At 31.5% G+C, this 23,230-nt stretch overlaps 3 protein-coding genes across 3 annotated transcripts; 2 read left to right on the top strand and 1 right to left on the bottom strand.

Moving 5' to 3' along the window:
- Positions 1 to 1,044: 1,044 nt before the first annotated feature.
- Positions 1,045 to 4,019, bottom strand: LOC108482398 (B-box zinc finger protein 20-like). The gene is made up of 2 exons (XM_017785524.2): positions 3,649 to 4,019; positions 1,045 to 1,803 (listed from the first exon to the last, which is right to left on the bottom strand). The coding sequence occupies exons 1-2, from the start codon at positions 3,844 to 3,846 to the stop codon at positions 1,381 to 1,383; spliced, it is 621 nt and encodes a 206-aa protein (XP_017641013.1). The 5' UTR covers positions 3,847 to 4,019; the 3' UTR covers positions 1,045 to 1,380.
- Positions 4,020 to 8,612: 4,593 nt separating this feature from the next.
- LOC108482037 (V-type proton ATPase subunit a3-like) lies at positions 8,613 to 16,128 on the top strand. Its single transcript, XM_017785145.2, has 18 exons — positions 8,613 to 8,981; positions 9,395 to 9,439; positions 9,633 to 9,755; positions 9,828 to 9,935; positions 10,387 to 10,497; positions 10,583 to 10,756; positions 11,188 to 11,325; positions 11,666 to 11,773; positions 11,994 to 12,101; positions 12,267 to 12,415; positions 13,185 to 13,338; positions 13,853 to 14,013; positions 14,108 to 14,314; positions 14,413 to 14,596; positions 14,681 to 14,764; positions 14,862 to 15,058; positions 15,316 to 15,375; positions 15,607 to 16,128. Exons 1-18 carry the CDS (start codon positions 8,835 to 8,837, stop codon positions 15,809 to 15,811), a joined length of 2,463 nt encoding a protein of 820 aa, XP_017640634.1. The 5' UTR covers positions 8,613 to 8,834; the 3' UTR covers positions 15,812 to 16,128.
- Positions 16,129 to 17,587: 1,459 nt separating this feature from the next.
- LOC108483408 (uncharacterized) lies at positions 17,588 to 22,957 on the top strand. Its single transcript, XM_017786787.2, has 12 exons — positions 17,588 to 18,110; positions 18,485 to 18,594; positions 18,986 to 19,055; positions 19,388 to 19,535; positions 19,651 to 19,788; positions 20,243 to 20,382; positions 20,627 to 20,674; positions 21,150 to 21,260; positions 21,353 to 21,534; positions 21,609 to 21,730; positions 22,231 to 22,307; positions 22,396 to 22,957. Exons 1-12 carry the CDS (start codon positions 17,856 to 17,858, stop codon positions 22,504 to 22,506), a joined length of 1,512 nt encoding a protein of 503 aa, XP_017642276.1. The 5' UTR covers positions 17,588 to 17,855; the 3' UTR covers positions 22,507 to 22,957.
- The last annotated feature ends 273 nt before the right edge of the window (positions 22,958 to 23,230 follow it).

Here is a 23,230-nt window from a genome sequence, read left to right as displayed (position 1 = left end):
ATTAGAGAAGCTTAAAATAATTATTTCAAACAAAATATTGTCTTGAACTCCATTAATTCTGCTGAGAGGTTTAACTTCATTAAAAAAATTTGTTAAGTGACGTTTGTTAGTGGCCAACAAATTTTCAATGGGTTGATATTTGTTCCCTCAACAAAAGACGTCTTTTTATTGAGGTGTAGTTCGTTTGGAGCCAGCTGACTTATCAACAAGTCGAATTTTGTTCTTTAACTGTCTTCTTAAAACACTTGTTGAGATGTTCTTATTCCCTTTAAAGATAATCTTAACTAACTGAGGGATTTGTCGGCTTCCTACAAATAATATTTTGTATGCTTCTTTCAATCGAGTTTGCCTCCTTTAATAAATTCTATTTCATAATCTACTTTAAAATTTGATATTTAATTTAAATTTCACCATAAACATTATACTTTTAAATGTAATCTTTATTAAAAAAATCCAATTATAACGACATAATCGATAGAAAGTGAAATGCTTTATAAGTATGGTTTCAAATTCTAATTTTATAGCCGAAAAAGAAGTATGATTTCAACTGGCCCGATTATTAAAGATTCTCTATCCCGATCTCGAACATGTATGTACAATTTTCTCTGAATTTCTTGAGATACGAAAAGCTGATCTGAGCAACTAAAAGAGTCGACCCATTGTCACCTAATATTCAGAATATCTGCCTGATCTTTGAAATGAAAGCTTAGGAGCACTAAGGATGAGACATTTCGGGTCATTCGAATTCCTTGACATGAAAAGGATCTCAAATTCACTAGCTTACAATTTTGCTAAAAAAATTGCATGGAAATAACCTCATAACACAAACATTAAAGACAAAATTTTATTTTATTTTTAAAAAATTCAGACAACTCACTTGAAATAAAAAAATAATACGCTTTTAGCATACTCAAACTTACATCCTCTTTTGTTAGCTTACATTAAATCAAGTTAAAACTCAATGGACAATTAAATAATCATAATTATTTATGTAATGTTATATATTTTACAAAAGTTAAATCAAATCAAAATTTATGTATAACATTCTACCATAATTCATATATATATATATATATATACTTTCTGGATTTATCACGTTTAAAAATAATGAAATACAAATATCTATTAATATTTTTCGTCTTCTAAATTTTCAAATCTTTTAGATGTAAACCTTAACATACAAAAACCATTAATGGCATTGTTAAAGAGTATGAACTGAGCTAAAGGCTAACTTTGTTGAGTCTGTTGTAGTCAATTGGATATAAATTGTAAAGTCCAGAGTATCTTTGCTTCTCAAAAAATTCTCTTTAGTTTCTCTTGTTTCCTCAGTAACCAAATAGTGTTTCTTTGTTTCATTTTTTCTTCTTCATTTGTGAACTTTTAACGTGCAGCATATGATGAAGGTTCAAGAAAATCATCGACACGCCAACCAGGTAAAGTTTCCATCAAGTACTCCGATATACTCATTGAAACCAAAACGTCGTCATCGCCGATGGTGTAATTATGTTCGATCCTGTAAGTCGTCAATGGCTTCTCAATTTCTTTATTGGACTGTGAAGTAGTTTCAGCTTCAGAACAAATGGTTTGACCACCATAACCGCCATTAGAGGAAGATGAAACTGTGTTTAAAGCAGGAGGGAAACCAGTAGCAGAAGAACAAGAAGAAGAAGAAGAAAGCTTAACGCCTGTGAGAAGAAACCTGTTATGTTTCGTGGTATGTTCATTGGCTTTGTGAATTGGAATATCACATTCCCTACAGAGTATTGCTCTATCTTCTTGACAAAACAGAAGCGCTCTTTTCTCCTGCAAAAAGGTAAATTTATGAAACCAATGCTTTTTTATGGTTAATTGTAGATCTCGGAATTCAAATCCAAGAAGAAACTTTTTTTTCAAGGATGGAAATTAAATTAAAAACTTTTATGAGATTTAAAATGTAAAAAAGAGGTAATTGAGCTTGAGTTCGGTCAAACATTTGTTACTAAGTTTGAATTTGGCTCGAGATATAATTGACCTAACTTGATTAAAATTATTTATCAATTTTAGTAATCAAGCTCGAGCTAGATGAGATAATTAAACTTAAAGTTAATAATATATATTAAAGATAATATTATAATTTAATAATATAAAAATATGAAAAAGCTCGATAAAGCTCGCAAGCAGTTTGAGTCTAGTATTACAAAATTCAAATTCGCTCAATCGATAGCTCGAGTTACTTGAGCTCAGCTCGATAACTAATGAATCGAGTTCAATTTTTTTTAAGTAGCTTCCAAGCATAAGTGTCTTATTTACACCACTATTTATAATTTTTAGAAAGACTAAATCATAATTTTATCATTTTAGGAACCAAAATACAATTTCGTCATGTATTAATTTATAACTTTTTGAACTTTAAAAGGATTATTCATTTTAAGGGACCATGGCTCCTATCTACCCCTCGGTGCTGCCCATCTTTTTGTCAACTTAATCATGCAGCTTAGACTTTATATGCTCAAACATGTTACTCAAGTTATAAACATGTGTATAGACTACAATGATAAAATTAAAATTTAATATATTAAAAAAATAAAAAGGAACTAAACCACATATATATTTATATATTTTAAATATACTTTTATATCAAATTTAAACCATCTAAATAGATAGTTAATACAACAGAAAGACTCGATTGATACCCATATAATGAGATGTAACTCACTTAGCCATTTGATTAAATAGTATAATTACTTCCTTAGATATGCTTGAATTTAATAATTCAAACCAATCCTTTTAGCTCTTTATTAAAAGAAAAAAATTGTATTTTTAGTCTTTATTTAAATTAATAATTTTTTTTAATTTTGACACTCTAATTTTTATTTTTATTTTATATCAACCTCAGAGATAAAATTTCTATTTTATTTTTATTTTATATCAACCTCAGAGATAAAATTTCTATCTTTGTCCCTTATTGATGTGACACCAATACTTTGATAACTCAACTGGAATGTTTAAAATGTCAATTTAGAATCTAAATGATAGATTAAAGACATCCAATGGAATTTGTTAGAGTAGATTTTAACCTCTCAAGTTTTCTAAGTTTCCTATGCCGAAAGTCAACATATTCTAATGTTTTTTAAATTGGACCGGTTTGATTAAAAATTTAATAAAAATATATAAATTAAAAAACTCTATTTAATCAATTTAATTAGTCCATACTAATTTTTAATATAATTAATTTAAAGTTATTCTCCAAACTAATATCTGAACCGACTTCTGATCCGATTCAAACATCTTTTATGGATCCCTTAATATTAAACTTAAGGTTTCTATACTCAATTTTATCATTTAACTCATATATGCAAAAGCTGATGGCTTTAAATCCCACCAATACAAATTTACTATAGGTGAAAGCGCTTCTACTTTATGAACACGAGGAGACAATGAAAATAAAAAACAAAGTTCAAATTTAAAACTGAAGATAGACATCTCGAATCCAATACCCAACCTAGTGGATTCGTCCGTGGTTAGTCTCACCAAGAGCTGAACCCCCTCCTCCAGAAAAGGAAAAACATATAAAGTCGTTGTAAAATCCGATAGTTAAAACGACCGTCGTTTTAAATCTGGGTTGTAAATATCAAACAAAAAGTGGGAAGTTGGGGGGGGGGGAGTTACCTGACAGATATCACAAAGAGGGGATTCATCGGGTTGAAGAAGAGCAAAACGACAGTGTTTAGTTGCAAGCTTATTTGCATGATGAACATTATGATCACACACACCACAAAGAGCAGCTTCATCAGCTGGGCAAAACACTGTGGCTTCTTCTTTATCACACACTTCACACCAAATCTTCATCTTTCTTTTTTGTTCCATTGAATTTTTTTTGTTGATTTATTTATAAACAGAGACCTTTGATTTTTTGTTTCTTTTTAAAAGAAGGTTCACAGAAAAGAATGAAGGGCTTATGGGAAACAGGCAATGAATATTTATGAGATGAAATAAACAGCTTTTAAAGTTTTCACTTTCAAGGAGATCTTTTGATATTAAGACACATTGAGATGCTTATCCTTTGAGACACTTTATAGGCACCAACATTTTGGGTTTTTTATTTTTTATACTTTTTAATTTATAAAATGGTTAAAACAACATTTAAGACCTGAAGTTGATAACATTTTTCAATTTGGTTTTTGAATTTTTTATGTTCACCTTTGTTTGGGAACTTAGCAATTTTTTTCCTAATTTGATCATTAAGCTTAGATTTTATTAAGGTATGATGATGTGGTACTCCCTCGAGGTTCTACATTATCACTTAAGTTTTTTAAATATAAAAGAAAAAGAAATTTTAAAGTGTTTTTTGGTTAGGTGAAAATTTGGTACAAGTTTAGTGACCAAATTGAAAAAAGTTGTCAAGTTTCAATAGTAATGTGAACAAAAAATTTTAAGGACCAAATTTGGAAAGGTTGTCTAAGTTTAGGGACTTAATTTATCATATCTATAAAATATAGGAAGTTAGTTGATAAGCACAAGAACTTGAATGGTTGATTTTTGTTAATTTGTACGTATGAATTAATAAATTTTTATTTCTACTAATTATTTTCCTATAAGTCGATGAATTATTGATTTTCAAATTAATAATTTAATAGCAAGATTTAACGGTGCTACCCCGAATGGATTAATTTTCATAGTTTTTTTTTTTTGATAAATTAAAGCAAAAGAATTAATTTTAAAATTTTCAGAAAATACAATGATCAAATTTGGAATTAAACCTTTTTCTTTCTTTGTGTAAAAAGGAAGGTCCAACTTGGCTTTCTTTAATTGTTTATATTTTGTATATAATAATTATTTTTCTACTGCCTATTCTTTCCCAACTGTTTACTCAAAACCTTGTTTTCTTCTTCTTCTTGCACCGTCTTTGTTGAATATTTTTCCTTAGTTTCTTTTCTTTATGGTTTTTAGAAAATTTGACTTCAAATAATTGGACAGTTTTTTTTCTTTATGGTTTTAGAAAATTTGACTTCAAATAATTGGACTTATTTAATAATAAATAAATTGCTCCCTAAATTTTTAATTCTTCGATCAAATAATTTGAACAATAATGTTCACACACACAACGTGACAAACAATAACTTTTTAAGAGCAAGATATGAATATGCAAGGATATGGATTTTAAAAATAAAATTATATTATATTATATTATATCGATAGTTGTATATTTATCATAATTTTTATTTTATATAAACAAAAATAATAAATCATTTTAAATTTATTAAAATTTTAATACTTATGATTTAAAAATATTTAAAAAAAGCAGAAAAACGTGGTTTGATTTTTATATCGACAATTACTAAAACTCCAGTTGTAAATGGAAATGATTAGAACATGGATTTTATTTTATAAATTATAAATGAAATTGGGTGAGACAGAAAATGACAAAAAACACTTTTTAAGAGCAGGATATGGTAGTGATCTTGTCTTGTAATAATATTATTTATAAACAAATAGAATAATGATAATAATGAAAAAGGTGATTTACAAAGTTGGTTACATTAAAAGGCACACCAAAAAGGGTAAAAAGCTTTAATTGCACCTTTTCAGTATTATTGCCCATGCTTCTTCACATGGTGTAGAGATTTTTGTAGCTTAAACAATTCATAGTCATGTAAGATTGATTCCCTCTTTTTGTTTTGAAAGTTTGAAATTATGGGTAAAGAGGAAAGTCACAAATACTTCTTTTTTATTTAGGTATTTTGTTATTTAAAGACACCTTCCTTATATTGCAAAACTAAAATGAGTTTTTTTTCAATTTTAAAATTAAATAAATTATTCCTTTTTGAATATTTTTGAAAGTGAACTCTATTTTTATTATATTTATTAATTTAATTATTTTTATCATATTTTAAGACAAAACCAAAACATCTCTAGTTAGGTAAGTTTATTCTTTTTAATTTCTACTTATGTCTTTGGTTTATTGCATTTAGAGTTTTTTTTTTCCCAATATCTTAGGCTTTTGTAGTTTTTTCAATTTATGTTGCAAGCTTCGTGTTTGTTGAATTTTTGTGTTTTTTGTTGTTATGGATTCTCTCGATTGTTATAAATCATTATTTAATTAATCAATGAGAGTATATTGAGAGATAAGTAAAAAGAAGAGACATTGTACAATGGCCATGATCATCATCTCTTCCTCTGCGTTGTATTGTTTGTAAGTTTAAATTAACTTTCAATTTTTAAATCTCAAATTTCTTTTTGTTATGAGCTTAATTTATTTTATCAAGAACAATTGCTAACACTTATTTGATTAATTTAATATTATTGTTATAGATTGATGTTTGAAGCTTATTTGCTTTGTTGTTTGTGATTTAAATTGTCGTTTCGGTAAAAAAAGTTCACTGAAATCATAACTTTTAATCAAATTCTTTTTTACCTTTATAGGATTTTAGGTTTTTTTTTTCCGGCTAGTAGGATTATAAAATGATTGTCAATTTGGTGGATTAACTTGTTCTTTAGCATCCTCTCCATAGCCAACTTAATTATTTTGTTAATAGGTCCATATTTTATAACAATATAGTAATATTTACAATGCTTAGAATTAGGTATAATCTCCACTCAACCTTCAAATAGGAAGATTTATACTTTAATACGCTTGAATCCACATTCTTTTACTCTAGTAAGAACGGCAATATCAAACTAAACTAAAACTCAATCTTCTTTACTAAAATTTAAAGTTAGTCAAGATTTGAGTTTTTTTTTTTCTTTGTTAAAATTTGGATCCTACATTTTATCCATTTGAATAGCCAACCATTCATAATTGAATGAGATTGTATAATCTAATTCGAAATTGCAAGGGAATTAACAATTTTTGATATCATTGTAAGCGTAGCTAGAGGGGAAATTTAAGCCCTTTTAAAGTCATCTTTTTACCTTTAGCTTTCAGTAACAAATTTTTAATTTCGCCCTTGATTATTACAAAAGCCAACCCTTTTTATAGCAGTTTTATTTATACTAAAATTTGTGTTGTTACACACTTGAAAATATATTTGAGATTTAGCTATAAAATATGATTAATTGGTTTTATGTAAAGTTTAAATAATTTATAGAGAACTAGAGTTTAGTAAATAGTGTATTTTATAATTTATGTATGTTGCTTTTATAGACGAAAATATGCTAGAGACGGTAAAAAGGCAAAAGCTTGAAAAACCGGTTTCATAAAAATCAATTGTTATAAATTGTGGTTGTTATAGAAAAGACTAATTGTGTAATAATAATTTTAAGTTAGACTATAGTAGAGGTCACATAATTATGTTTTTGTTTTTTGAGTTACTTAATTACGAAAAGTTACAAAATGATTATCCAATTACTTAGGCATCTTACTTGGGGGAAAGGCTACATTTAGTACTGGACCGATAATTTGAGAAATACGCCCTAAATTTTATTTTTCAAGCGTGGAAACTCTAGGAACAGAAGTAGTAGGATTTATTTTCATAATAAAGTGAAATATGTCAAAAATTTTTCTAAAATTATCTAATATAAAATAAATCTTCGACTGGACTTGATCGGTTAATTTAATAAGAAATGGGAGTTAGCGCTCGATTTCATTGGTCTCATCCAATTCAAGTGCATGCAATTGGATTGTTTCCTTATTTAATGAAGGAATTTTTAAGTTTCACCAACCTATTTTCAAAATAGGAAGTGGATAAATAAAAAATTTGGGAATATTTTTTGTCACAAACTGGCTAATGTAAAAATGAAAATACTTAGAAATCTAAGATAGTCCTGACCAAAAAAGACAAAATTGAGTAGTTGAGTGATCATTTTGTAACTTTTCATAATTAGGTTATCAAAAAAGAAATTTTCTAATAGTTAAGTGATCATTTTATAACTTTTCATTATTAGACGGCAAAAAGAAATTATACTAGATTAAGGAATTACGTAATGGACACTATATTAATGGGCTTAACCATAACGGGCTTAACATTAATAATGGCCTTTCATCAAGTCTATTTTCAGCTTCAATGGTAGCCCGGTCTGTGTTTTGATAACTAGGTCAAATCCTTTGTTTGGTCCCTGTATTACGTTGAAATTTAAGATTTAATTCTTATCCTTTAATTTGATAGTTTGTATTTTATACGAAATAGTTTATTCCTCTCCCTTAAGGAAGTTGGTGATAGTAAAAACCATCATTACAGATAAAACGAACTATCAAAACCATTCCATTTGAACTTAGATAAAAAATTTAATGGTTAATACATAATTTGGTACATGATTTTGACACTTCTTTAATGGGTTATTTGTATTTTTTTTAGTCTAATTCGATACTTATATTTAACAAAATTTATATATTTTGGTACTGAAAGGTAATGGTATTAATTTTTAGTGTTTAATTTAAATTTTAGAGTTGATTTAAGGAAATTAATTGCTAATATTATCATGTTTGAAAATTTTAAAGCCATACTAAAAATGGAATTAAATACTAAAAAGTTAACACGGTTATTTTTGGTATATACAACTTTTATCAAATATAAGTACTAGATTGAATAAAAAATAACATAAGTACCATATTAGAAAAAATATTAAAATCAAGTACCAAATGATATTTAAGCCAAAGTAAAAATAAAAAGGCTTACGTGGGAATTTCTGGCGGTAAGAGAGTATAAAGTAAAATAAAATCTCAACAAATCTCACAGTTCGCTCGCTCTGCGTTTCTGTTTCTTTTTTCACTACGCAAACCGCTGCTGTGATTCATTGAACTTCTAAAACCAAAACAAAAAACAAAAACAATGGAGATTGAAAAAGCACACCGGGGATCGATCAAGGCGTGATTTCTCGTCACCGGAAAATTGACAGAATCAAACCGTCGGGAGCCAATGGGAGACACTCGTGGCGGATGCTGTCCCCCGATGGATCTGTTCCGTTCCGAGACAATGCAATTGGTTCAACTAATCATTCCGATGGAGTCCGCTCGTCTCACTGTATATTATCTCGGCAAACTCGGCCTCCTCCAATTCAAAGATGTATGTACACTGTCTTTTTTTATTTACTTGTGTGATCACTTGTGTTAACAATGCTGCTATTTTTTATGCTTTGTTTTTGTTATCTCACGTTGTTGTACAATGTAATTTTACTTGAGTTATGGTGATTGATTATTGATGGTATTTTATGAGAATCCCAGGCTGGATTCTGGAATTAAGTGCACGCTAGTGTTAGTAGTGGGGATCGATATCTCCTTTTTTTGTCTTTTTCTTTTTCTTTTTTTTCTGTTCATTTGTTCTTGGTTATTGCAAGGGTTTTGGTTTTATCTATTAATATATATTTTATAGTTTTGCTTTATAAAATTCTTGAAAATCTAATTTGTTAAAAAATTCTGTGATTTGATGGATCACTTGGTGAAGATTTGAGACTGATGTGTGTGTGTGATGTCTTACAGCTGAATTCAGATAAAAGTCCATTTCGACGAACTTATGCTGGTCAGGTATTTTCTTCTGTGTTTTTTATTGATATATATTCACGTTTAACATATGCCGAGTTCCTGCTTGTTTCTTATAATGACTGGACACATTAACGGTTTTTATGACGCTAAGTTTTGTTGCTGTAATTTGCTTTAAAGTATTATTTTTCTATTTTGATTTTCGTTCATAGTCTATTAACATCTCTTCCTCATGAAGATTAAAAAATGTGGAGAGATGGCACGCACTTTGCGTTTTTTCAAGGAGCAAATGCTAAAAGCAGGCGTTTCCCCTTCAGCGAAATCTGTGGAAGAAACTGAGATAGATTTGGATGACCTAGAGGTACATCATTTGTTGCCAAGAAATGTTTTATACTATTATTGAACTCAATTTTTTTTCTTTGTGACATGCCAGGTGAAACTAGCAGAACTTGAGGCTGAGCTAACTGAAATGAATGCAAATGGTGAAAAATTGCAACGCAGTTATAATGAGCTGGTTGAGTATAAGATTGTTTTGAGGAAGGTATGGGTTTTTCTTCGCCGCCCTAATTAAGCTGGCTATGCTTGTCTTACTAGTTCCTATGGATATTTTTGCATAATGAGAAACAGTAACACAAAAATATTTCCACTTAAATTGCTAATTCTTCCAATGAAAGGTTATGTATATTTGGAAGGGTAAAATATCCAAAGTTGAAACACTGAGCTGTGAACTGGATAGGAGTTGATAGACATTGCTCAATCAGATAAAGACTTAAGTTAGTATTAATATCATATTATATTCTTGTCTTTTATAAAATATATTCTTAGTGGATTTCAATTCAGATAATAACTTGCTCTTTGTTTGTACATCTTCTCTTTTTTTTTTTTAAATTCTGTCACTCTATCTACTGTTAGGTGGTTATCTCTTTCATTTCTTTCCCGCTCAAAATGCTTTATAATAATTGCATAAAATGATACTTTATTTTCCTGTTTAGGCTGGTGACTTTTTTCCTTCAGCACAACACAGTGCTACAGCTCGGCAAAGGGAAATGGAATTAAATCAAATGGTTGAAGAATCCATAGAAACTCCATTGTTACAGGAGCAAGTATAGCAACATCTTTCTTTTAGTGTACTGTACTAATTAGATAATGTATACTTCTGCTCATAGAATCTCCTCACTATCTACGTAGGCAACCTCGACAGATTTATCAAAGCAAGTGAAGCTGGGGTTTGTTACTGGCCTTGTTTCTAGGGGGAAGTCTATGGCATTTGAGAGGATTTTATTTCGTGCAACTAGGGGAAATGTGTTCCTCGAACAGGTTCCTATAGAGGCACCTATCACTGATCCTGTTTCTGGAGAGAAGGTGATTGTTTTTACCAGTTTTGTTCCTATTCTTTTGATATTTTGAGAAAGAAGAGAGACACAAACTCAATTAACAATGGAAAAAATTGTACTTGCATCACAAAATGCAGATAGATATACATACACATGCACATGAAAGAATGTTTCTTATGTAACATTATGTTAATGAGACATGCACTGGCTTTATCATGAATGTATGGTAATAGCGAACCCTTCATGGGAGTTAGAATGTTATAATTGATCTAGATTTTAAGTTTTTGAGAGAAATGGGACTCTTGGTATAAGGTTTATTATGGTATTGAACTATTGACCATGCTTATGTTTGTCGTTAGCTTGTATAGTTTTCTGAAGCTTGTGATTACAGGGAGAAGATACTTGTCTAATATTGTACCAAGTTTTGTTTGGCTTTGATTAGGAAATATTGATGTGCAGATGGAGAAAAATGTATTTATGGTTTTCTATTCTGGAGAAAGAGCAAAGAACAAAATTCTCAAGATCTGTGATGCTTTTGGAGCTAATCGTTATCCTTTTGCTGAGGACTGTGGCAAACAGGCTCTGATGATTTCTGAGGTATAGATCATTTCTTTTTCTTCTTTAAACTGTCATTTCTGTATGCTTTTCTTAAGGGTTTGGTAAACTGGTTCTTCATTGTTTCTCAACACCATATGTTTGTTTCTCTGACATTTCAGGCCTTCCAATTCTCTTTTAGTTAGATTGTCTGAGTATGCATGTATATATTTTCTTGTAGAGATTACTCCTTCAATTTTACTTCTTGATGAGGAACACCCCTTGCCCTTGTTGCAATTATTTTCAGGCCTCCCTTAACAAAGCTTTAATCTTTCTGCTATTTGTTTGTGATTTTTGGGACTTTTTAACCTTACCAATTCTCTATGATCACTATAAATTTCAGGTATCAGGAAAAATTTCAGAGCTAAAAAGTACCATAGATGCTGGATTGCTTCACCGGGACCATTTGTTGCGGACTATTAGTGACCAGTTTGAGCAATGGAACCTTAAGGTCTGTTTTTTTGTTTGTCGAAACCTTAAGGTCTGTTTGAACTTTAAATTCTGTTTGAACTTTAAATTATGTTACTTGTTGATCATCTTTCACATGTGGCATGTGCTTATATTTTCCTATTGCACATCAAATGATAATGCTTTGCTGCAGTCATAAACCGGTGGACTAAATCATTTGGATCAAGTTTAGCGATTAACTATATTTTCTTTAACTTCTGAAGGTCAAGAAGGAGAAATCAATCCATCACACTCTGAATATGCTTAGTCTTGATGTAACAAAGAAATGTCTTGTGGCTGAGGCATGGAGCCCTGTTTTTGCCACAAAACAGGTATTAATTTTCTGCCCTTTTTGCTTTTACATATTCTTTTGTCCTTGCTTGAAAATTTTGAATTCTTGACATCATGCTCTTCTTGAATTGTGGTTTGCTTGTACAACCTTATAGAGATTTCTTTTTGTAGATTATTTACGTATGAGTTTGATCTTTTTTATGCAGATTCAGGATGTACTGCAGCGGGCTTCAGTTGACTCCAACTCTCAAGTTGGAGCCATTTTCCAGGTCTTGCATACAAGAGAGTCACCACCGACCTACTTTCGCACAAACAAATTTACTTCTGCTTTTCAGGAAATTGTTGATGCATATGGGTATGTTCACAAAAACACTTTTGTGTGATACTGTTTTGTTTATAAATAAAAAAGAGAAACAATATCTGCCAAAAGTGATACCCGTGAATGCTGATTGTGTGTGTATATCCTAATTGATACGTCTAATTTGTAACATGCACATGCATTTTAGGCATTTCCTGCATATTGACGTGGACTTATGATTACCTGCTTATATATTGCATATTATGTTCAAATTAATAAAAGTACTGATCTCCTTTGGACTCGAGAATTAGGTGTAGACATTCTGTCTCTTCCTTTCTGCTGTAATTTAATGCAATATTGGAAGGGATAAGAGCTATAATAAAACCTGTTCATATTAGAGAGATAACTCTAATGGTACAAGTATCATGGAGTCCCTTGTACTAAGAGTCGGATTGCATTTTTACCCTCTACTGAAAAAAAGGTAAATTAGTTCTTGTATGTTAAATTAAAGAGCAAATTGATCATTCTGTTAAAAATTTCATTTATTTTTACTATTAAAAACTAGTTCCTATGCATATTTTAATTGTACAAATGAATGAAAATTTTAACAGAAAGAACCAATTTACTCTTTGATCTAATGTACAGGAACTACTTTACCCATCTTTTAAGTAGAGCGGGCAAAATGCAATCTAACTCCTAGTACATGGGCAACCATGATACTTTTACCTAATTCTAATGGGTAGCTTAATAAATTATCCGACTGCCAAACGGACTAGGATCAGAAAATGGTAAATTCTCCATTTTACCTTTTTACATTTAATTGCAGGGTGGCAAAGTATCAGGAAGCAAATCCAGGTGTATACACTATTGTTACCTTCCCTTTCCTTTTTGCCGTCATGTTTGGTGACTGGGGGCATGGAATATGCTTGTTACTTGCAACATTATTTTTTATTATCCGGGAAAAGAAATTGTCGAGTCAGGTAATCTCTTCTTATGATATAATCAACTTCTCAATATATATAACCATACAGCTTTTACATTGGCATGGAGAACTCTCAGTGTGTGTTTTCTCTTCTTTTCTTGCTGTTTATTTGCTACTTCTTTGTGGGTCTCATCAATGATTAAACTGCTGAAAGAATAAGATTCACTGATGTTTTAATTGTGCCAGAAAAGTTGTAATACTTTCTCAACTTTTCATATTAATTTCGCTAACATGGTAAAATGGATGTGAGTGTGACATGAGATTATTCTACAAAGACATTTTTGTTTTACTTTTGTAAACAGCAAAGGTAGGGGCCACATTAATGCGTACTATGAACATGTCATGGATTTTGCGGAAACATAACTTTGCCATGGCTTTTGTTTTTGGTTTGACGGGTTCCTTTACAAAGTAGATATACCCGTTAGCTTTCTCCATTTGTGATATTTATCTTAGTTCCTTCTTCGTATAGTCTCTATTGATAGAAGCTAACTTATATTTCTTGGAAACTGCAGAAGCTTGGAGATATAACAGAAATGACATTTGGTGGCCGTTATGTTATTATGATGATGTCACTCTTCTCAATTTATACCGGGTTTATTTATAATGAGTGTTTCTCTGTAGCTTTTGATTTATTTGCTCCCTCAGCTTATGCTTGTCGTGATCTCTCTTGCCGGTATTTCCCTTGCACTTTTGGGTTGATATCAAATGTTGTATAATCGTCGTTTTTATGTATAATCCTTTATGGCTTTTCGACTTCCCTTTTGTAGGGATGCATATTCTATTGGTTTGATTAAGGTGCGTGACACTTACCCATTCGGGGTGGATCCTGCATGGCATGGTACCCGTAGTGAGCTGCCATTCCTAAACTCTCTGAAAATGAAAATGTCAATCCTTCTTGGGGTGGCTCAGATGAACCTCGGAATTCTTTTAAGTTATAGCAATGCAACATTCTTTGGTAATAGTCTGAACATCTGGTAAGTTGATATGCCAATCGATATCTTAGCTTTGCCTACATATTCCAGGTTTTTATCCAACTGCTAAATACGATTGCCTTTGCTCATGCATTACTCAGGTTTCAATTTATCCCCCAGATGATATTTTTGAACAGCCTATTTGGTTATCTGTCACTCCTTATCATTGTGAAATGGTGCACGGGTTCGCAAGCTGATTTGTACCACATAATGATATATATGTTCCTGAGCCCTACTGATGAATTGGGTGACAATCAACTTTTTCCGTATCAAAAGACAGTTCAGGTTATCTCTCTTTCTTTTTTTCTTTTAATTATTTTAAAATTTATATGTACATCCAACTTAACTTTCCTCCGCATTTCTTTCCAGCTTGTGCTATTATTACTTGCTTTGGTTTCCGTGCCATGGATGCTATTACCAAAGCCATTTCTTTTAAAGAAACGACATGAAAATGTATGGTATACTGCTATTTCTTGATTTCTTACTGAACATGTTTTCAGCATTACTTCCATCTTCTTGCCGTCACTTATTATATCTGCCTTTGTTTTAGAGGCATCAAGGCCAATCATACACACAAGTTCAAGGCACGGATGACGCTCTCTCAGAGGCAAATCATGATTCCCATGGTCATGGTCACGAGGAATTTGAGTTCAGTGAAGTCTTTGTGCATCAACTCATACATACCATAGAGTTTGTGCTCGGTGCCGTTTCAAATACAGCCTCATACCTTCGATTATGGGCCCTAAGGTATGCCGTTGGTAATCAAATTTATGCTTAGGCTCAACTTTACTTTTACTGAAATAACTTGTTGAAAAAATGCGAGCTAACAGTTGGATTGTTCTTTGATGCCTGATTTTCATAAAGAAATTGCTTTTTCTTTCCTACATGTGTTCCCCATAATTATTTACACACTTAGACATGTGTTTGTTCTTTTGTACGAATGGTATCGGATTTTACGAAAGCCTAACAACAAATTCATCATGTTTGTCCATCTTGTTCCGCAGTCTTGCTCACTCACAATTGTCAATTGTGTTCTACGAGAAGGTTCTTCTCCTTGCTTGGGGGTAACGTCTTTCACATTATCTTATGCTTATATGTTGCACTTTTTATCTCTTATGATATTGTTTTTATGACTTATTTTATACACTTTTTCATATATTTGGTGGATTATACTTTATACCAATGTCCTAATATATGTCGGACATGGATAATTCAAGAAAAATTAGGAGTTCATCATACATCTAACGTACATAGGGATATGCAAATGATAATGATGTGCGTTTTGCTCGCTACAGATACAACAATATGGTCATCCTCGTTGTTGGCATCATCATCTTCATTTTTGCAACTGTCGGTGTATTGCTAATTATGGAAACCTTAAGCGCTTTCCTACATGCATTGAGACTTCATTGGGTCGAATTCCAGAACAAATTCTACGAGGGAGACGGTTACAAGTTCTATCCATTTTCATTCATCTTGATCGATGATGAAGACTATTGAAGCAACAAAGAATCGAATAAAAACGAGTTCGGCGGAGTTGAATTTTGATAGAGATATGGAGTTTTTGTTGAAATTTTTTTAAATTCGAAAATCGGGTTTTAATGCATTCCCTGTAAGGGGGAGTTGAAACTTTCAACGGCCCCAACACTGCTTTTTTCCCTTCCGATTGGTGATTTTTTTTTCTTTTGTTAGCAGTTATTTAATAATGTTTTGATATAATTTTTTTTTTCTATCTAAATAAAAGAACTCAAAATTGTTTAGTTGTTGTGGTTGTCTTTGTATGGCAAGTCTAATTCATGAATATTTGTTCGGTGAAAGTACTACAGAAATTTTTGTTTTTATTTTAAGATTTAGATTGTATTTTGTCCTACAAGAATTTTCATGTTGCTTTTACCATATTCCTATAGTTTATATTTATGACATAATATTTGCAAGATCATATTTTATTTTTGTTGAGGAATTTTTTACCCCTTTAGAGAAATTTACAATTTTTTTTGTTTAGTGCCCTGGATTCTTTAACAAGTCCAGTATTATTCGCTACGGAAGATTTTTAATAAAATCTGAGCGTCTAAAATGAGTTCATAGAGTAAGAGCATTGAACAAACGAATTTGAATGAGTTTTAATTGAATTTTTAATTGAATTTTAACATAAAATTTAGACAAGGTAAAACTAAAATTCAAATGGGTAAATTGCACTAAATTTGTAAAATTCCTTTTTGATCGCCTAACTATTCAATTTTGTTTTTTTTTTTATCATTAGTTGGCTAATAATGTAAGCTTTTAAAATTAACATAATAACCATTTTAACCTTCAACATTTATAAATTATGTCAAATGATCTTGATTTAAAAAAAATTAACTCCAACATTTACACATTGTGTAATTTAGTCTTTTGTTGCGATTTTACTTTTTTTATGACATTGATGGTTGATTTTTAAAGAAAGAAAAATAAAATTATTAACTTGGATTTTTAAGTATTTTCATTTTTATATATTTTCAATCAAAATTAATTGATAAAATTTTTAGCTTTTTAAGTAAAAGAAAAACTAAATTAACATAATGTATAAATATTATGGGTTAAAACTATTATTATGTCAATTTTAAAAGCTGTTACTATCGTCCGATAACAAAGAAGAGAAAATTAAATAATTAAATAATTTTTTATAATTTCTTTTATAATTAAGCAACAAAAAAATACTAATAATTAAATCATCGTATTATAACTTTTTATAATACCATTACGTATTGATTTTAACTCATTCAGGAACATTGGAAAGTTAAAGCCCTCGTGATTTGCGTACAACTTTTTATTGACTATGTTTGATGGAGAATGCAAATATAATTTCTTTCAATAACTTAGATGCTGAAGTTTCGTTACTAATCTCTGTACTAGGCATAATTTTTCTATTTAGTTGTATTTTAATTTGGTTTATTTGAATTTATTAATTTTAGTTCCTATATTATGAGTTATCAATTTGGTTTTATTTTATTTTGATTAATTTATCAATTTAATTTTTATATTTTTTAATATTAAAATTTTGTTCATGAATTAAATAATAACAATTAAATCTATTAAGCAAAATAATATAAATTTTCATACAAATTAGCATGGCATTACAAAGTAATTTATTTATTGTATAAAATTTTAAAAATAATAAAATTTAATTAATAATTTTAATATTTTAAAAATTGAAAAGTATTAAGGATTAGAAATACACGTAGAGCTAATATACATATATAGTTAAAAAAGAGAGCGAAGTGGGTAGTTTTTAATGGGGCGGGTATATAAAGGGCAAACTAGTAAAAAAGCTTAACTTCCTTGGTTTCTCTCAGTTTCATTTTGATTTTGGATTCATTTGATTTTCAGATCCAAGTCCAAATTTCAAAGCATTAATTTTCAGTTTTCCACATCACAAAGCGCCAAAAAGGTCTTCGCTTATTGTGTTTTGATTTTTCAGTATATACGTATCTACTCCTTATCCCCCAACTTAAACCCGAAGGCAGTGAACGGTCTTTGATGAAGCGGCGTCAGCTGGTTTAATACAATGGCGGAAGTTACGAGCATGAACAACTGCTCCAAAGACGGCGGAGCCATTGAAGCTGTGACTAAGAACGACTGTACTATCAACGGTACCGGTAAGGATATAATTAAAGTCACTGTAAAGAAAGCGAATGTGAAAGATCCGGAAATTTTCAGTTGCTTGCTTCAACCGGCGAGTTCCGATTCAGATCTCGATTCAATCGGTGTTCGGCGATTTCTACTCGCTCGCAAAGCTGAGTCCGGTGTTCATCGCCGACTTGTAAGCTTTTATTTGTTTTCTGTTAGTTTGGTTGCGTTTATTTGTAGGTTTTACCTGCGGATCTGAGTTTTGAATTGTTGACTAGTATGATTTTGAGCTAGTTTTAGGGGAATTATGGAGCCAATAATGCGGGTTCAGTATTCTACTTGTTTGTATTGGAACGGAAGGTTTTAAATTCATTTCTTTGTTGAAACACAAAGCAAAACAAGTTGTTTTCTCTAATTTCATTTTGCTTTCACTGATTTTCCACGTTTTCACTTCATTCTAGGGTTTATTAACCTTCCATTTCATTTACAAAGAAGCGGTAAGCAAGAGTTTGTAGCTTTTATTTATGTTTTGTTTAAATTAATCTTTATTCGTTGATTGATGTGAAGGATTGGAGATGTAATGGAAAAGGTTATGTGGCCTATCGAAATTACATTCGTAGGCCAAGAAACTGGGAGAATTCACAAATACCAAGCTATCCAAGCACTCCTGGAAACAGGTACCTTAATTATCCAGAACTTGCATTATTTTTAACATTTGTTTATGGAGTTATATTTGATGCACTAACTGCATGTAATTATATGCAGATCATAAAAAAATTTAAAATTAAATTCACTTATTTTTATTTCTAATTGTGTGGTATCTTCTGGTTTGCTGATAGTATGTAGAATTATACACAATCAGTGCATCAAATATTACCCCCATGATCATTTGCTTCTCGAAATGAGGTTATGAAAGTACCAATTGCGGTCGCATTTGTTAGATTGGATGAATGGTTAGGGTTAAGGATGTTTTATGAACAATCAACTGCTAATTTGTGAGTTCTATTTTAAAGTTTTATGTTTTTATACAATTCTGACATCAGGGTAATTTACTGGTTGATGCATCAGTGGGCAATGGATGTTAACTTCAAGTCCACTCTCGCGTTTGTCCGAGGTGGAAAGCTGGAGCTCAAGCAAGGTAGGTACAACATTTGTTACGTAATTAGTACTTTCAATCAATTAGGGTATGTGACTATTTTCTTAGTTTGCATTGCGCATTGCTGTCTGAATTCATTGAATAGTTCTTGTTCATTTTATAATTGTTTGATCACTTTCCATGACAACTTATTCATCATGTTCTTGATGATGAAATGAAAGAACAGAAGATTTTCTTTTCCATTATAAAGGGATTTCCTGCATGTCAAGAGCTTGAAAGTTGTATGTTCTAATCTTGCAGTTAATATAAGACTTCAACCTTGATATATACAGGCTTTTAAAAGACATAGAAGAGTTTAATACTTTTCCTTGCAGGATTTACGGAGTGGTGCTTTGGCTTCAAACCATAGAACAAGTTTCAGCTCTAGCATTAGTGATAGTGATCGCCCACGTGGACAAGGAGTTGAACCTGCATATTCTTTTGTAGGAATGCACTGCATCTTTGATCAGTGCAAATCAGCTGGTACCTTTATTGTAAATCTTGAATGCAATCTACACTAGTTTCTTCTTTGTCATGCTACTTTGAGCAGTGAATTTCAATCTTTCAAAACTGAAGCAATCATTGGTCTTACATGTAGTTACGGTTTTGAAGTTCGGGCACATGAGTTCTGATCTACTTGCATATGGGGCTTCAGATGGGACTTTAACAGTTTGCAATGTCTCTGACCCCCCTACAGTTATCAATCAATTACAAGGGCATTCAAAAGATGTCACAGGTTGGATTTACTGGTATTGTATCTGTAGTCTTTCTTATAACTTAGACTAAAGTATATGTATCTGTGCTGCCTGCTAATGTCTTTCATTTAGTGAGATCACGGTCAACTTCATGTCTGGGTTACTTGCTCCATTTGACTTCCTTTATTTTCTTTTTGGAGTTACTTTGGAAATTGAACTAGATCAGCATGATTTTAGGTATGGATATTCACTTGATAGAAAATGGATGCTAGTTTACACTCATTAATGCATTTGATTACTCGTGTAATAGCATAAGGAAAAAACTTTACATACATAATTTTTTTATTTAAAATGGATGCTAATTTGCATACTACATTATTGTTATTCATATTAAATTTCTAGATATCAGTAACTAGGATTGAATTTTATTTCGATAACGATGATTTGTATCTAGTTTTTATTAATTATGTTTCTGATTTGCAACTGCTTTCTCAGATTTTGACTTCTCGTCAAACAATCAATATATTGCATCATCATCAGCAGATAAGACTGTGCGAGTATGGGAATTATCAAAAGGCCTTTGCATACGAGTAATATATGGAGTCTCGCCACAATTGTGTATTCGCTTTCATCCTGTGAGTACATATCATCAGCATTAATAAGTCGTCCCATTCAGGCCATGGAAATTTTATATGGTTATTTATTCTGCATTTTCTTTTTATCTACCATAATCTTGAAACAAATTCTGTTCCAACCTAATTTTAATTGAGGCCACAACAAATTTGTTCTCTCTAATTTAACTATAATGTGTATCTTTAAGTTTAGTTCGGGTTTAACTGTCTACTAAATTGTTTTTATATTTTAATTTCTTGGCCACAGGTAAATAACAACTTTCTTTCAGTTGGCAATGCAAATAAAGAGATTACTGTAAGTACTGCAAATCTTTGCTTTCTCAATTTATAGCTCTTGACAACAAAGTGGAAAATAACCCATTGATAATCTCAAGTCAACTTAATGAGCAATTACTGCAGTTGATTTAATATGTTAAATTGTGTAGTTTATAATCATCAGATTCAGACTCTAAATGCATTGCTTCTTTCTCACTGATTTGTTTTGTGAATTTTGATGTTTAGCTTGTGGTACGAGACAGGCCTCTGCCTGTTTAAAAATCCATGATGAAATAGCCAGTTGGCTGCTTCCATATATTTTAATCTTCATTCATTTCGTACTTAGGTGTACATCTGTATGTGTTTGAATTTTCTAAGCTCTCGTATTTAGGCTTTCAAAAATTAGGAATCTAAACTTCTGTCAGTTGTCCACAGCAACTAAAACTGCATATTCTTATCTACTTCAATCAATCCCATCATTTAATTGATAGCTTCCTTTTTTTTCTGTACACCAGGTGTTCAATTTCAGCACGGGGAGAGTTATTGCCAAATCCATCTTCGATAGTGAGGTTACCTCAATGGACCATGATCATACTGGTCATCTCATTTTCTGTGGTGATGCACAGGTATCTCTCCATGTGTCCATGTCGTAATTGGATAATCAAAGAAATTTGTTAATAGTCTTTACAGGAAGTTTCTAACGAGATAACATTTGTAGGGATGTATATACTCTGTAACTATGGACTCCCGCACAGGTGCGTTGTCCCGTTCTCATCGTTATAGAAGTAGCAGTAAACAGAAATTTCCAATCACAACTGTGCAGTACCGAAGTTTCTCATTACTGGCTGGTGGCCCAGTGCTGCTGACATGTACTAAAGATGGAAGTCTTTCTTTCTTTAGGTTCGTTAAGAACACTATGCCTTCTACTTCCAGTCTTTATGTTGTGTAACTGAAATAGTAAGCTCGCATTGCAGTGTTGCTTTGGAAGTACAAGGTTACTTGACCCTGCGTTGCTCGCTTAAATTAACTCCGAGAATACACAGTATTCGAGCATCCTTCTGCCCTCTGCTTTCCCTCAATAAGGGAGAATATATAGGTTTGTATCTCCCAACTTAATTGCCACTTACAAGTACGGATGTAATGAAATACTGATGCTCGCAAACTATTCGAGTTTGACTCGAAATTTTTTTAATTCTATTCGGTACTTATCAAGTGAGCTCAAGCTATCAGTCAAGCTGAATTCAAGCTTAGTAATACTTGACTCGAACAACTCGCAAACCTTATCGAGCTTGTTATGTTTTTATATTATTGAATTATTATATTACCCTTAATACATATCATTAACTTTAAGCTTAGTTATTGAGCCGAGCTCAAGCTCGAGTACAAAAATTGGTAAACGAGCTTAATTGAGCTCGAGCTTAAAAGTAGATGTTCAATTGATCTCGGCCCGAGTATCGAGCTCCAAATTTGAAGTCAAACTCAAGCTTGAGCTGGACAATATTCGGGCTGGGCTCAATTACACCCCTACTTACAATACAACTTCATTCTCAAATCATGTATATCATTTCTGACATTATGTTGTTTCGTGTCGTGAAGTTGCTGGGAGCGAGGATTCAAATGTCTATTTCTATGATTTAACTCGGCCGAAACATACATGCGTAAATAAGCTACAGGTAATACTCTCTCGAGTACTAGTGGATAACTTGTTCGAAACTTCTTTACTAATGTACTGTTAACAATTTGAGTAATTGATGTCCGCAGGGTCATCGTTTTCCGGTTTTAGTAGTAGCTTGGAATCACGGGGAGAACTTTTTGGCTTCAGCAGACCTGTACGGCGTTGTTATAGTATGGAAGAGAGCAAAAACGAGTTAAAAAGGCAATATATAAACATTATACAACGATATAAGGTAAAAAAAACACTCTCAAACACATACATCATATAGATGCATTAAACTGAACAAGGAAAATCGGCTTTATTCGCTCAGATTGATCATTCTTTGTTTATTTCATTTGAGTATTGAATTGTTCCTATGTTTCTTTGTCTGCCATTGATGAGTAAGCCGTGTGATCATTGTTCGACTCAAATTTTTAGTTCGTCATATTTTTCTTTTAGTTACATGTTGAGGAAATTTAGGGGGGAGAAAGGCCCAATTGCTACAAACTTGGGGTAGACCAGATTTGGGGGGGGGGGATGAAAAGCATGTAGATTAGTTTATTCTCTGCTTCTTTGTGTAATTTTAGTCACTGCGCCAAAAATTGTAGAATTACATTGTTATGAATTTGATTTCTTTTTATTATTTGTGATTGGTTGTGGGTCCAAAAACAGTCATTAGTTATTCATTCATTTATCGCATACTACGTGTTGTGCTTAGGTGTATCTTAAGAGGTAATATAGTAGTTACTCTTATCGTCTTATATTATGCGTTGGGCTCAGGTGTTAATGAATCAAGTTTAGACTAATTCAACAAGTGATTTAAAAATTTAGATATGTTTTGATTGGAGGTCGACTCCTTTCGGGTAAGTCTTCAACCTGTCATTCGTTGGGAGACGATAGACCCCTCAATAGGTTGGTGTTGTCGTCAATCTGAGTTTTGTT

Source organism: Gossypium arboreum, chromosome 1 (genome assembly GCF_025698485.1).
Source record: "Gossypium arboreum isolate Shixiya-1 chromosome 1, ASM2569848v2, whole genome shotgun sequence".
NCBI lineage: Eukaryota > Viridiplantae > Streptophyta > Magnoliopsida > Malvales > Malvaceae > Gossypium > Gossypium arboreum.
Note: the sequence above shows the minus strand (reverse complement) of the source record. Positions and strands in the feature narration are given on the sequence as shown.